Consider the following 16021-nt stretch of genomic DNA (forward strand, 5'->3'; position numbering starts at 1 on the left):
GGGTTTTTTTTCCCCCCCTACCTTGGGGTCTCCTAGAATTGCAATGCCCACAGAGAGCTTCCTCTTCTGACCTCCACTCAGGTTCTTGGCCTGGGCATCCATTATCTTCTCCAGGTCTAGAGCCTTTAAAACTTTCTTAACCTTACAAGATTAAAACGTCAATATGAATTCAATGTATATTTTTTTAAAAAGGGGGGAGGGGAAATCAATGTATTAACCTTGTTTTTTCTTTCTTTCTTTTTTTTGGGGGAGGGGGGGGGAGGGGAGGGTCCTGACAGGGCAGATTTCCCATCACTGGACCTGTGGGGCCTAAACTTGCTCCAGCATGACAATGAAGAAAGAAAGAAAAAAAAAAAACCTCAAGTGTCCTGCACAGACCCCTGACATCAAATCATCTCTGGGATCAAATGAAATGCTGAATATATGCCAAAAGCCTTTTGGCCCCAAATCAGTGTTTGACGTCACTATTACCCTGTCCACACTAGGGATTTTGTACCGATACGAAACTACTTTCGTACCGCAACACCTGTCCACACTAGCAACTATACCGGTATAACTGTATCAGTACGAAACCCACAAATGTATGGGTTTCGTACCGGTACAGTATCGGTACTGTAGCGCTTTGCTGTAGTGTGGACAGATGAAGCGGTTCTGTATCGATACAAATATAATGCGCATGCGCTAAGTCACACACCTCAATCGATGTCTTCGCTAAATAAAATAGTGAAGAACGGAGATTCGTTTGTTTCTTTCTCAACTGCCTTGCGCGTTTTATACGATTCGACTGAATAAATGACCACCAGAAATACAGACCGTACATTGACAACAAAAAGCACACACACGTTGTTTCATCCGTACGGAAGCCGAGAGAGGACCTTCATATAATCCTTTTTTTTTTTAATTCACCTTGTTATCCTGAGATAACGATATAATTAATTCAGGATCTCGAGAAAACAAAACAATTATTCCGTGATCTCGAGAAAACAAAACAATTATTCCGTGATCTCGAGAAAACAAAAACAATTATTCCGTGATCTCGAGAAAACAAAACAATTATTCCGTGATCTCGAGAAAACAAAACAATTATTCCGTGATCTCGAGAAAACAAAACAATTATTCCGTGATCTCGAGAAAACAAAATTATTTCATGATCTCGAGTAAACAGCTGAGAAATGGTTCATTCAGGTACGCCAAGAGACTTGTGATATGCTGACTTTGGGGCTATTTCTCATTCTGTATAGACGCAACTTTGGTCATTAGAATGTCTGGAATAATCGATCACCTAATAAGGCAATATTTTGATCAGGGGTTGACACAGGGAGAGATTGCGTTAAGTCTAATAAGGGATAATTTCAAAATTAGTCCGCGGCACCTCCGCAGAAGACTGGCCCGGCTTCGTCTCTACCGACGGAGATACAGTGATCCAGCTGAGATCATGAAATAATTGTTTTGTTTTCTTGAGATCACGGAATAATTGTTTAGTTTTCTCGAGATCTCGAAATAACGGATGCCATATATTCTTGGAAGGAAGTTACTCGGTGACCACGGAAACATTTCGCGCACGCGCATTTCAACTACCGTGAAAGAAAACCGCAAACATTTCTCGCTAGTGTGGACAGATGCACTAAACTGTACCGGTATACTTTGTATCGATACAATTATACCACTTTCGTACCGGTACAAGTGTGAACACAGCATAATGCTCTTGTGACTGAATGGCCAATCCCCACAGCCATGAAGACTAGAAGTTGTTATCCAGAAGATTGGGAGTTGTTATAAACAGCAATAGGGGACTAAATCTGGAATGGGGTGTGCAACGAGCACATATGGGTGCAATTGTTCAGGTTCCACATACTTTTGACCATATTGTGCGTTTGCGTGTGCACGCTCACCTCATTATCAATGTCACAGGGCAGAATGCCTTTAATAGCTGCAAAAATCTTCAGGTGCTCCTCTACAGTCAGCACATCAAAGATGATATTGAACTGAGGGCAGATCCCCACAAGCTGCTTCATCTCAGCTCCATCTGCTATTTCCGCTACCGGGGAACCATATATGGTAGCAGAGCCTAGGGTCATAAAAGCGACAATAGTCATGCTGCCATACAACCCAGTCACATTTTTCTGGTCAAACAGCATTCCTGCATATATGTCAACATTTAAATTCATAGCTTCTACAACACCCTCACACTGTGATGACAGTTCAAAGTGATCAAAAGGCATTTTTACTAAAACCACACATTTTAGGTGCACTTCCATATTTTCTGGATATAAAAATATTAAAACAATCAATCAAAGCATTAATAGATCACACTGTATCTTGAATCTTTATGGTTGAACTTCAAAATCATTAGGCATGTAATTATATATCGTGCGATGATAAATCGTGACACAAACTTATGACGAGCTGAACTGAGGAAATTTAAAAAAATGAATTGCAATTACCATCAGGCAGTATTTTAGTTTTTCCTATCTGTAATTGTGTTGTTTAGACAGCAGAGGGAGCAATGACGTACAATAATGGGAATACATGAGACTTCACCCTAGGCGGACGTAACAGTCTGAATGTCGTGGAGAAAAAACACACACAAAGTCTAAAATGGGAAACCACTGTTCTACGATTGACTGTACAAACAGATTTAAGATATTTAAATCTATTTGGGCGGCATGGTGGTGTAAGTGGTTAGCACGGTCACCTCACAGCAAGAAGATTCTGGGTTCGAGTCCAGCGGCCGGCGGAGGCCTTTCTGTGTAGAGTTTGCATGTTCTTCCCGTGTCTGCGTGGGTTTCCTCCGGGTGCTCCGGTTTCCCCCACAGTTCAAAGACATGCGGTTAATATGGGACGGCCTTGGGCTGAGGTGCCCTTGAGCGAGGCACCGAACTCCCAACTGCTCCCCAGGCGCTGTTAGCGTGGCTGCCCACCGCTCTGGGTATGCGTGTGTGCTCATTGCTCACGTGTGTGTTCACTGCTTCAGATGGGTTAAATGCAGAGAGGAAATTTCACAAGTGTGTGATGAATAAAGTTGTGCAAAATATCGGAGCTATGCTTTTACAGACTGATGAAAGCTCAAGAAAAGAGAAGAAAAACTGAGGTTGGACAAGTCTGTGATTAAGTTTTTCATTTTTAATAAAAGCCATATTTTAGTTCATAAATTATTGGTTATTAAGAAAATGAACCAAATGTGTTTTTTTATTTAACAAAAGTAATATTATTTAATGAATAGTTGACCGACTAACTCCCAACAGCTGATGTATACAAGGGCTTGAGGAGACTCAACCCCCACAAAGCATCAAGCCCAGATAACATCCCTGTCTGGGCCCTCAAGACCTGTGCTACACAACTGATTGATGTCTTCACCTACATCTTTGCACAGGCCATAGTTCCAACCCGTTTTAAAACCACCACAATCATCTCAGTCCCCAAAAGGAGCCCAGTCACTTGCCTGAATGACTACAGGCCAGTTAGACTCACTCCTATCATAATGAAATGCGTTGAGAGAGTGGTGCTGACCCACATCCAGAGTAACATGCCCGAGTCACTGGACCCCATTCAGTATGTGTACCACCCTCACAGATCAACTGCGGATCCTATCTCTGCAGCTCTGCATGGAACGCTCTCCCACCTGGAAAATAAAGACGCTTGCATCTTCACTGATTATGGCTCAGCCTTTAATACAGTCCTCCCCTGCAAACTGTACAACCTCAGGCTGAACCCTGCACTTCGCGACTGGCTGTTAGATGTCCTCACTGGCAGCCCATTATCTGTCAGAATTGGAAACCTAACTTCAAACAAACAGTGTGTTGATGAACAACGGCACCTCATAAGGATGTGTCCTTGGTCTCATACACTACACACTTCACCCATGACCGTGTCGGCTCACGCAAAGACAACACCATCCTCAAATCTGCCGATGACACCACAGTCATTCGGGTGATCCACAGAGGTGATGAAACAGCATATAGGAGAGAGATTGCAAGTTTGGTGACATATGGCCCTTTTCCACTACCCTTTTTCAGCTCACTTCAGCCCGACACGGCTCGCGTTTCGACTACCAAAAAACAGCACGACTCGGCTCACTTCAGCCCTGCTTAGCCCCTAAAACTCGCACCGTTTTGGAGTGGGGCTGAAGCAAGCCAAAGCGAGCCGAGTGAGGCTGGGGGCGTGAGCAGACACTCCCCTGTGCACTGATTGGTGAGGAGGAGTGTCCTCACATGCCCACACACGCCCCGCGAGCACGCTGGGATCTGTAAACACCGTAAACCCGGAAGAAGAAGAATTACGAGAATTTCTGAAGCCTTATGCGCCTCGCCTCATCTATACGCTCTTGCCAGTATCTGTTCGCGTTGTCGGTGACAACAAGCCACAGCACCAAGACCAGCAACACTAACGACTTCATGTTTGTTGTTTACTATTCGGGTCGTGAGACTACTGCTTAAAAGCTCACTGATGTCACTGTTTGCGCTGCTTAACGACATCAAGTGACGTCCACCGACTTTCGCTAACTCCACCCAATGTGTCCACCCACTTCCAGCCAGCACGGTTCAGCGCGGTTGTAGTCGAAATGCAACTCCAACAGCCCCGCTCAGCTCGACTCAGCCCAACTCAGCACGGCACGGCTCAGCCGCGTTTGTAGTGGAAAAGCGGCAATAGTGTGACAGTAACAATCTATCTCTCAACACAGACAAGTCTAAGGAAATTATACTGCACATGAGGAGGGAGAGGAAACCTCGCTAACCACTGATAAGCTGTGTGTAAGGAGTTTTAAATTCCCAGGCATCCACATTACAGTAGTGATGACCTCACTGGGACATGTAACACCACCCAGCTGGTCAAGAAAGCACAACAGCGACTGTACTTCCTAAGGAAGTGCTGCATGTCAGAGAAGATTCTCTGCAGCTTCTACAGCTGCATCATAGAGTATCTTGCCCAGCTGCATCACAGTGTGGTATGGGAATGGTACCACCAAGGACTGCAAACAACTCCAGAGAGAGGTAAAGATTGCAGAGAAGATCATCAGGGCACCACTACCATCTCTGCAGGACATCCATCACCAGAAAGTCCACAGAAGCGCCAGCAGCAGCATCAAAGACTCCACCCACCCCCAGCACAGTCATTTCACACTCATACCCTCTGGCAGGAGCTACAGACGTATGAAATGTAGGACCTCTAGACTGAGAATCAGCTTCTATCCTCAGGTCATTGGGCTGATCAACAGTTCTGACCCCCCCCCCAAATATAAATCACACATTTCCGTAGCCCTCAGCCTCTCGCCTATTACATAGCTAGGGTTGCAGTGGGGGGCTAGTCCTCTGGTAACCGCAAGAGTTTGACTCCCCACTCGCATCTGTATGCATAGCTGCCAACATTCCGAAATTGTAAATAGTAATACAAGGTTGGGTACTGAGTCTTGGTGGGGGGTCAGGGGGGAAGCCCCCCCCGCCACCAAAGCTTTCTAGCAAAACTACCCTGAAAAATCACACTAAAACAAAATAGTTTGACAAAATTTATTCTACAAACTAAACTATCATCTTACATTAACCTGCAAAGTTCTTTTCAACAATGTATGAAAATAGTCAGTGAATCAGGCAAAAACTTCAAACAATGCAATTGGCACATAACTTTTGACAAAGTACACATTAGAGAAATAGACTAGAGCTTACTCAGTCAACAGTTGATGTTATTGCACTACATAAACTTGCCAATATCTAACACCATTCATTCATTAGTCACAAACAAAAATGAATTATCGCCCTTACTTGACTTGGAAATGAAGGGAAACTCCTCTCGGTACGAGTCCTTGAAGCGCTGGCCCTTCCCCTTAGCCATGCTTTCTTTAGAGATTAGTACTACAATACATATTCGTAACAAAAGCTTGAAACGCCATGCTTTGTTCAGAAACGTCGTGAACAAAGGCCAGATGATAGCGTGCCATGGATGATCTAATAGCATCATTGATTGGCTGAGAGAACAAGCAATAGCCAATGAAATTTGGCGTAGTATCTGCCGCTTGGAACGAAGCGGTGTTTTATCAAATACGAATCCCACCGGTGATGGACTTTGAAAATGACCCATGAAAATTGGCAAAATGGTATTTTATTATAGTAAATTCGTATTTTCGTAATCAAGATGACAAATTGTAATAAATACGATTTATTCGTAGTAGTTGGCAGCTGTGTATGTACCATTTTTATGATGGTCTTTGGTATGACCCGACCGTGAGTAGAACCAGCGATCTCCTGATCAAAAGGCGGATACACTAACCACTAGGCCAACTCGCGGTTGAACAATACTGCACTGTACATTAAGTTCACAGAGTAAATTGTACATGGCACATTAGGCTGTGTATATTTGCACTGGAACACAGTGTTTCCCACAGACCAGGTAGCAATTTGTGGTGCTCCACTGTGCCGATGAGGGAATCATGCGCGGTGTTGTTGTGGCAGTCAGTGGAGTCGGTCATTGGGGTGTATGCAAAGTGTTTACAGCGGGCGGTGTTCAAACACACGGTATTTTTCTTCAGAGTCACCTGCTGGGACTATTTTAAAGCATTTGAGATTATTCAGTTCAATCTAAATTCTTTTAAGTTCTTTAAGAGAAGACAGCTAAAACAATTTTTACCAGAACCCTGCCTGGTTTCATTCCTCGACCCACCTCTACATTACAGGGCAGGCCATTAGGTTGCTGGGCTTGATGTTGGTGGAAAACCTGTCTTTTAAAATTTATGAAAATTACTCACCAAAATTGAAGTTAAAGTTTAGTTTTTCACCTTAGTTTTTTGCCTTTTTGGTGGCAATCTTTCAATCATTCTTTAGTTGACATTCAAGGAATAAATTGCAAAAAACAAGCTGGAGGTTTTTATTTTAAATATTGAACTCAACACTTACCTCAACCAATACTAAAATGAAATAAATAGTATAATGTAACAACAAAATAATAATAAAATATCTTAATTAGATGTAAGAAACCACTTAAGGTAACACCAAGGCAACTAACAATAATGAAAAAGCATTACCCTAATTGGTGCAAAGCCTGCATGCCCTATCAGAACATTTAATTCTGCGTGGCTTCCTGAAAATAGAAAAAAAAAAAAAACTCAAGTGCCCTATGTGAGCAGTATGCGTGGAGAGGAGGAGTGGGCGAATCAGCTGCCAGTGTGTGCGCGTATCAGTGATGCAGTGATGGTTTATCTACTTCGCCAATAAAGCTAATAAAGATGTTTCTTAAAATATTCAGACTTTATGCTTCAGATAGCATCAACTAGGCATCCCCGCGAGTATAACATTTTATTTAGGCTAGTGGGAAATCCTTGTTTATTGTGAATGTCAAGCCATTATTAATAACTTACATGAATGCTGAAGCGGGATAAACGGGATAATGCAATAAGGCCGGTTCCTCGCGTCAAGCTGCTACTGTATACATCAAAATTGGTTTATAGCCTGACTCAGGGATGTCCGTTTCATGTAAGCCAAGAAAGCTATGATAAAGCTCATCACGAGCACGACGTAGGCTACCTTTTAAAATAAGGGGTCGGAAGGCGAATCGGAAAGACTGCGTTATTTTTAATTAACCTAACAGGCCTACTTGCAGTCCGGGTATATGCGCAACAGCAGGCCTGTATACACGCCTCTCTCTCTCTCTGTGCGCGCGCGCGTGAACGAGAAGAAAGAGCACTATGAATGAATGGAACGATACGCAACGGAATTTTGTTTTTTTCAAAATCGCGAGTCTGTGTGGCGATAGGAATCCATTGTGTGGTGCTGTGCCACACAATGGTCCATGTATGGGAAACCCTGGGAACATATATTGTACACTGGACTCCGCAGGGTTCGATTTTGAGGCCCCTGCTTTTCTTGACCCATGTTAATGACATGCAGAGAGCTGTGTCTTGAAGTTTTTGCTGTACACTGACGATTCAGCTTTATTAGTTTCAGGAAGATCAACGGAGTACATTGAAAATCAATTGAGTGGGGAGTTGGAAAAGATTAATGAATGGTTGGTTCTCAATAAACGTTCAATGCATCTGGGCAAAACGGAATCGATTTGGTTTGGCACCAAGAGAAAAATTAGAAAAAGGTCTCAACTAAACATTACATGTAATGGGGCTGAAATAACAGCCAAAAGACTCTGTCGACTACTTGGGGTGTGCCCTGGAGCAAATTCTTAATGGAGAAATTACAAGCAAGAAAACTGTATAGCTTGCGAATTCTCGCCTAAAATTCCTCTACAGACAAGCACACTTTCTCAGTCAAAGTGCACGGCGCACTTTAGCTACAGCTTTAGTGCAGTGTCACTAGAACTATGCCTCTTGCTCTTGGTCTTTTGGCTTGGCCAGGAAATAAGTAAATAAATAAATAAATAAATAAACAGCCTTCAGATTTGTCAAAATTAGTTGATACGCTTCATCCTTGGCTTGGATCCACGAGCACACTTCTCTGTATCTGATTTTAGAAAGGCTGGGTGGCTACCTGTTGAGCAAAGGGTATGGTATTCTGGTTTAACTCATCTGTTTAAAGTCCTGAATGGCCTTTCACCTTCATACTTGCAGCATGACATAACTAGAGTGACAGATATCCATACTCATTACACTAGGTTTAGTCGATACTCTCTGGCAATAGAGAGCAGATAAACAAATATCACGTGACCTCGTGATGTCACGTGATATTTGTTTATCTGCCATCTTGGACAGCATGGCCGTGCATAGAACTTAGACGAACCTGTTCTAATTATCAAGTGTGTGGGAGTAGATCTTTCAAGAATGGTTATATCTTGTTCAGCATTTGGTTGTACCAATAGACAAGACCAAAAGAAGGACCTGTCATTTTATAGATTCCCTGCAGATGAGGAGAGACGCGCAAAATGAGTGTCCGCTGTGCGAAGAGAAAACTGGTACCCTAGTTCTACCAGCCCAATTTGTAGTGAACACTTCATATCAGGTAGGTGTAATCTTCTAATTCAATACTCCTAGTACATCTGTTAAGTTGATTTTCGGATTGAATGATAACTGCATACTTAGAAACTAGACAGTACAGTGTTTGTGGCCGTTAGTCCGCTTGATCTCTAACGTTTAAAATGGCTATGCCTAGCCCTGCTACCCTGGCCTAGTCTATGACAATGTTTTACCTTTTTGGCTCATATATGCCTTTGAAAGGCCAATCCATGGTAGGGATGGCGAAAACTAAAAAAAAAAAATCTTGACCGACCACCGAGCCTCATTAGCCGGTTAAAGTCAGTTAACCTAAGAGTTTAAACAGGGATGCAAACGGCGGATGCCTCCTTTTTCACGGCTGAATCATGCAGATCCGATTTTTTTTTAGGGGGGGCGTTGGAGTGTCTGAATAATTTCATCAAAGTAAACTCCGTATTAAAATTACTAAATGAGCAAATGCCGTTACAGTCCATGAAACAGGAAGTATGAGAAGAAAACAGTAAATCAGAAAGCTGCACTTTTGCGCAGCTTCCACGCAAACGTGCGCAGCTTTCTGATTTACTGTTTTTCAGACAAAAACATACATATTTACAACCCTGTCATTATCTGGAACTGAGTTTAGATTTCGAACATTCTTACGATAAAACATCCTGCATAGTCTCTTTATGATAAACGTCTTAATGCCACTTACCCGTGAGGTTATCAAGCAGACATTCTTCTTTGGAACCTTCCAGAGGTATAGTTGAGATACCCATCCCGCAACAAAATATTTATAAGCTTCCAGGCTCTTGTAAGCTTTGAGGGCTTTGCCAGTGTAACACGATTTACGAGAAAATTGTAAATGTCGTGGTAGGCCAGATCGGGCAAATCGCCGGCACCGCAGCTCCGAATTTCCCTGAACAAGGATTGCGGCAAGTTGTACAGATCTGCAATCCCCAACCTGGAACACTTTTCCACATAACGCTGCCTCACGTCACCTTCAAGATGCTGAACAAACTTAGACAAGTTATCGCGCGATGCAGATGGGGTATTTTCCAAATTTTCTTGGGGATTACTCCCTGGATCCATTACGCTCGCGCAAGGTAAACAATCCTGATGCCGTCCAATATGGCGGAGTACACATGTGCGGGTCACGTGACTGCACATCCTCTATGGACCCTTTTCACGTGACATCACGACAAACGCGGCCACCATTTTGGACATGTACTACAAGTAGTTTACCACAGCCAGCATTGAGGAACGGCAGCAAAGAAAGTGTTTATTTTCAGCAAGACTTCCATCATGCCACTATATTGTTGTGCACCTGGATGTAGTAACCATCAACAAACAAGGCAAGGGTTATCATTTTATCGGATCCCGGTAGATGCTGACCGACGGAGAAGATGGATAGCGGCATACCAGCGCTTGTGTAGTGACCACTTTGTTGGCGGTAAGACGAATAAAATTAGCCAGAAAAGGCATTACATTGCTGTTAACATTCTGTGGCGGCGAGTGTGTAACCAAATAGGCTAAAATAACCCATTGTAACCTCTTTGCTCTTCTGTAGTAGCTATTAGCTAACGACATTAGCTAGCGTTGTGTTCCTTTGCTGTTGGTAGACTGTAGGACAGATCAGAGGCAGTGTCCTACAAACAGCGCTTAATTTGAGGGGGAGCAAGCCGGAGCGCGCTCCGGAACCTCGGGCATTGGCTCCGACAGCTATTTACACTGGATCCGGTGATCCGACACCTCTTTTGACTATGTAACAAAAAAAAAACCAAATAATTAAATTAAAAAATGCAAGTTTATTTAGTGTTAATGTCTGATTTTGATATCTGTCTTGTTGGTGATTTCTCTCATGAAACGACATCCACAAAATATCTGCAGATGAACTTAATTTGCAGTGTCATTACAAAACATGCCCAGAAGCGCAGCGCCACGCCCCCCCTTTTTTTTTCCCGCACCCGGAGCCCCTCATCCTCTGCGCTCCGGGACCTCCCACTTTACAAATTAAGCACTGCCTACAAATAAGTGTTCAAAGCAAGAGGAACATGTATTTGTCTCTTAAATCCAGGCCGTTCCCTGTAATCTGTAACAACGGTTGGAGAAAGTAATGGCAAATAGTGAGTGCACAAACCATAGAAGGTAAACTGTACACAGCGCCAGGGCAGTGTGATGGTATGTCTACTTTTAGATTGTGTTAGCTTATCAATGAACACACTCGTCACTCGAGTTTCACGTCTTTACGACGGATACTTAAATGTGTGTTAGGTATTATTGTTGCAGTCTAAGCAGTCATTGTAGCAGCTAGATGAGCGAGAACCGAAAGGGTCTGTGCCATAAACCGTTATTTCTGTACGGCGTTGCTAATGTGTCGTTACTGTTATTTCTCCCTCTGCTCGCCCTGTAAATGCCCTACGTCACTGGATAGCGAAGGTGTTTTCTGCATCTCGCTCCTTTTTCTTGTATGTTCTCCGTTTGTCGCCTTCCTCGCATTCAAACCAATTTGAGCCGAAGTCCGCTACATGTCCAAAATGGTGGTCACGTTTACAAAGGTCACGTGACTGAAAAGGGTCTATACCCAAGTCTGGCAGCCACGATCAAAAAAAAAAAAAAAACTTGTGCGTTCAATGCCATTAAGTCATGGAACAATCTGCCAAACCGCATTTGGTCAATCCAGTCCCTCTCTAGTTTTAAGCAGAAAGTAAATAGTCATTTATTTAACTGTCTTCAGACAGCGGCGAGTGGGCGGTTTTAAATTATTCTGGTCAGATTAATTTAACTGGCCTGCGGTTAGCCTTTTGCACGTTCTGTGATAAGGTAAGGTTCACTACATGGTGCTACTCTTGGGTGCATTATAACACACTTATATCTTGCCTTTTATATCCATGTTTAGCTAGCAATTTCGCTGGGGTTTTTTGTGCCGTTAAAGTTTTTTTTAATTCTACTTAGTGCCATTTGTACAAATTTAGTATTGATTCCATTATTAAACAGTCAACACAGCGCCATCCTGAAACTTTTCTTAGGACCACAATGGAAATAAAATAGTTTTACACTTTGTTGTGCTATCCTTGGTTTTAGTTTAATGTAGTATATTGTCCTACTTGCATGTAATTTTTACCTTAATAAATGTATCAGAATGATTGTACTTTCAACTTAGTTTTATTTTTAACTTTACTATCCTCCCTGCAGTCAAAGTGGGCAGCAAAGAAAGAATTTCATTGTACAGAGAAACTTATCTGCATATACGACCATAACACTGATTTTGACTAAAGAATAGGAAAATAATTTTGCAAATTTTTTTGGTAATACAATTTTCTTAATTTAATATTTTTTTCAAAAATATTGTTGGAAAAAAAAAAAAATCAACTTATGAACCCAATATCATAAACTAAATCAGATTGTATATTGGTTGAATTGTTACATGCCTACAAATGACAATCTGAATTAAAATCACACCTTCTGTTGGAGGGCAAATTCCGCACAGGATGTTCATGAGGGTAGACTTTCCTGCTCCACTGTGACCCAACAGAGCTGTAATTTGGCCTTCATAGATGTCAAAGGTCAACCCTAAAATCAAGGCAACATTACAAAGAAAGCTTCTACTGACATGATGCTTTTCCAGGCAAAAGAAACAAGGCTATTATAAGAAGTAGACTTCAGTGATGGGTTTTGGAACTTTTGGCATATTTTGCAACATATGACAGGCAACCACATGAAAAGGATGTCAATTTGATGTCTGGTCTATGCAAAATAAACAAGCATAGAAGAGATTAGACCCACCTCTTAGTGCTTCCACTGTGCTGTCTTTACCTTTATAGGTTTTGCGGATGTTACAGATCCTGAGGAGGTAAAGAAATAAAATGAGCATGCCATTAAGACACAACCAGATATTAAACAGCAAGTCTGGCAGCATGCCATGTCCCAGCAAGATGTAGAATCATAAATTAAATGGAAAGTTTGGCAGCATTCCACGTCTTAGCAAGATGCAGTATAATATATTAAATGGAAAGTTTGGTATCATGCCATGTCTCAGCAAGATGCAGTATCACTGGCATCAATCTCAGCAAGTTTTACTGAATTTCAGACCAGGACATGTGACCTCTGACAATCATCCCCAATAGCACTCACTACATTTCTTCATTAGTGGATCAAGTCAAAAAGGTGTGAGAATGTTACATGGAACAGCACTGCATGTATACTTGTTGCATCATTTCTTTAGCTTCCTTCCTTGTTCCCATTAGATAATGTTCACTGCTGTTCACAAGTTGAAAGAGAGAGAACTGGTACCTGATAGCTTCTTTGCCTCTAAACTCAGGAGAAACAGGCTCGACTGATTCATCAGCTGTAGGAGTTCCATTCACCTCTGCCTCATATACAGAGCTCACTTCCACATAGCGCTTCCTGCGTCTTGACCAATAAGAAGGCTTCAGGAAGTATATCATGGAGCGTCGCATTCCATACTCACCTACAGGCAGGAAGAAATTAGTTGAGCTCAGGCTACGCATTTGAAAGTACATTAGAAAACATTCATACACCTGCTTGAAAAGTAAAACAGTGCTGCACTGTACAAATATGTCACTGTAAAGCTTACTGACCCATAAAAGCTACCTCAACCTGCTTCAGGAGACAAACTGCAGGAAGGTCGCGATAAAGGAGTATGACTTTTGGACTTCGCCATTACATGGAACTGAACTACTAACCAAATGCAAGTTTTACTGGTCACACACACAGTACAACATGCAGTGAAACATGGAACAAAGTGCAGATATGTGCAGATGTACATACAATAAAATACATACGTTATTTACCAGCTGGGAGGTCCGTAAGTAGTCTTGAAAGTACTGATCGAGGCCCTCTGGGCCGAGGTCACAGTATTTCACCATACGGACCGACCTTAAGCTGGTAAATAATATATTTATTTTTTTCTTTACCAAATTCTAACAGAAAACGAGAGCGCCCGAAAGGGGAAACCGAGCCGAGCCGCCATTTTGAATCCTCATTCACGGCTGTAATGCAAATTGCTTCCTCCTCGGTATACAAGCGCACTTCCATGGCAGGAAAAAAACTACATTTTGCCGCCTATGTAGTCCCCTGTTTATACAAATAGGAGTCATTCAGGATTCAGCCATGTTTTTGCTCAGCATTAGCAAGTTAGAGGTTTTGAGCTTTCTCCTGAAATGTTTTATTTCTTCTTCCTCAGGGTAGTAAAACTCGCTTTCGCTATGAACACTGTCGTTATCGCTATCTATGCTGTAAAATTAATGCTATTCTCCTGAGAAATGCTGGCAAAAATTTATAAGATTTATGATAATCTTATAAATAAATCTTATAAAAAAGATAAATGTTGACAAAAAAATTCTACTATGTTTGTTGTTGTGAACGAGTGAGTCGCCAGAGGTTCGTAACCGGGGTCCGTAACTGGGTCCGTACCGTAGGATACGGACCCGCTCGCCAGCCAATAAATCGCAGGATTTGGACAGCGAAAAAAATAAATACATGTTATTTACCAGCTGGGAGGTCCGTATAATGAAATACCGTGACCAAGGTCTTGAAAGTACCAAGCGAGGCCCTCTGGGCCGAGGTCAGTATTCAAGGCCGAGGTCACGGTATTTCACCATACGGACCGACCTTAAGCTGGTAAATAATATATAAATTTTTTTCTTTACCAAATTCTAACAGAAAACGAGAGCACCCGAAAGGGAAAACCGAGCCGAGCTGCCATTTTGAATCCTCATTCACGGCTGTAATGCAAATTGCTTCCTCCTCAGTATACAAGTGCACTTCCATGGAAGGGAAAAAAAAAAAAAAACACTATATTTTGCCGCCTATGTAGTCCCCTATTTATACAAATAGGAGTCATTCAGGATTCAGCCATGTTTTTGCTCGGCGTTAACAAATTACAGATTTTTAGCTTTCTCCTGAAATGTTTTATTTTATTTCTTCTTCCTCAGGGTAGTAAAACTCGCTTTTGCTGTGAACACTGTCGTTATCGCTATCCATGCTGTAAAATTAATGCTATTCTCCTGAGGAATGCTGGCAAACATTTATAAGATTTTTGATAATCTTATAAATAAATCTTATAAAAAAGATAAATGTTGACAAAAAAAATTCTATGTTTGTTGTTGTGAACGAGCGAGTCGTCAGAGGTCCGTAACAGGGGTCTGTACCGTAGGATATGGACCCGCTCGCCAGCCAATAAATCGCAGGATTTGGAATAAAACGCAGGATTTGGACCGCGAAAAAAAATAGAGGATATTACACGGTTGCGTGAAGATATGAAGTTTATTACATATTCACAAGTGAGTGAAGCATTTTTCAACACAAGAGGATAAATTTCGTATCTTCGCGCAACTATGTAAATGTTCTTTATATTATACAGACACATCCACCAAAAAAAAAAAAAAAAAGGTAAGTTTATCAAAAGAATTTTAATTTTGAACCAGTTCGCCATTTTGACAACTCGTGTCTAGTCAGCAAGAAAAAACAGAGTGGTGTCATTGTAGTGAAATATTGATGTATTTAGTATGAAAAATGCGAGTTTTTCAACATGAGAAGATAAACTTCATATCTTCAAGGCAGCACAGGATGTTATTTTTATTAGACACATTCACAAAGTATCCACATTTATCAAAACAACTGATTTCCTAGTGAGTGGCCTATAGAGATTTGGGTCACAGTTTTGGATCTCCATGTCCCAGACGTAGCCATATGAAAAATATGAGTGGTATATTTCCCAATAAAACACTCGTTTCCATATAACAATGCTGTACAACATTAGGCTGATGCAGTTGCAGAGAAATGGTGAACATGTATACCAGAGGCTAGAGAGGATGATTCTGAATGAATATTATTGTTTGACAGATGAGTCAGACCATTAGAAGGAATTATGTATGTCTGAGTCTCACCTGGCAGAACCTGCTCTAGGTAAATAGCAAGCAGTAGATAGAGGATACAGTCTAAGCAAAGCATAAGCAGTGGCACATAGAGTGGATGAGGGCCATTAGCCAGAGTGGAAAAGACTGCCCCATCCTCCTGTGCCTCCAGATACACCACCTACACACGAAAACATTTAGATTTACACAAAGGTAGAATGTGGTAAATAAATCTAATATA

The 16021-nt window shown here is 41.8% G+C and overlaps 1 protein-coding gene across 2 annotated transcripts in view; it reads right to left on the reverse strand.

Annotated features, from left to right (window-relative positions):
• abca5 (ATP-binding cassette, sub-family A (ABC1), member 5) overlaps positions 1–16021 on the reverse strand; it is an 86001-nt gene that overhangs the window by 45597 nt on the left and 24383 nt on the right. For both annotated transcript variants that reach the window (XR_009656539.1, XM_060940164.1), the window contains exons 9-14: positions 15814–15961; positions 13196–13373; positions 12689–12747; positions 12365–12475; positions 1893–2068; positions 22–141 (exon numbers count right to left, since the gene is read on the reverse strand). Coding sequence is in view for 1 of the 2 variants with exons in the window: in XM_060940164.1 (XP_060796147.1) it covers positions 22–141; positions 1893–2068; positions 12365–12475; positions 12689–12747; positions 13196–13373; positions 15814–15961 (792 nt within the window). In the remaining variant the exon portion in view is untranslated. The remainder of the gene's footprint in view (positions 1–21; positions 142–1892; positions 2069–12364; positions 12476–12688; positions 12748–13195; positions 13374–15813; positions 15962–16021) is intronic.

Source organism: Neoarius graeffei, chromosome 14, assembly GCF_027579695.1.
Source record: "Neoarius graeffei isolate fNeoGra1 chromosome 14, fNeoGra1.pri, whole genome shotgun sequence".
In the NCBI taxonomy this organism is placed as follows: domain Eukaryota; kingdom Metazoa; phylum Chordata; class Actinopteri; order Siluriformes; family Ariidae; genus Neoarius; species Neoarius graeffei.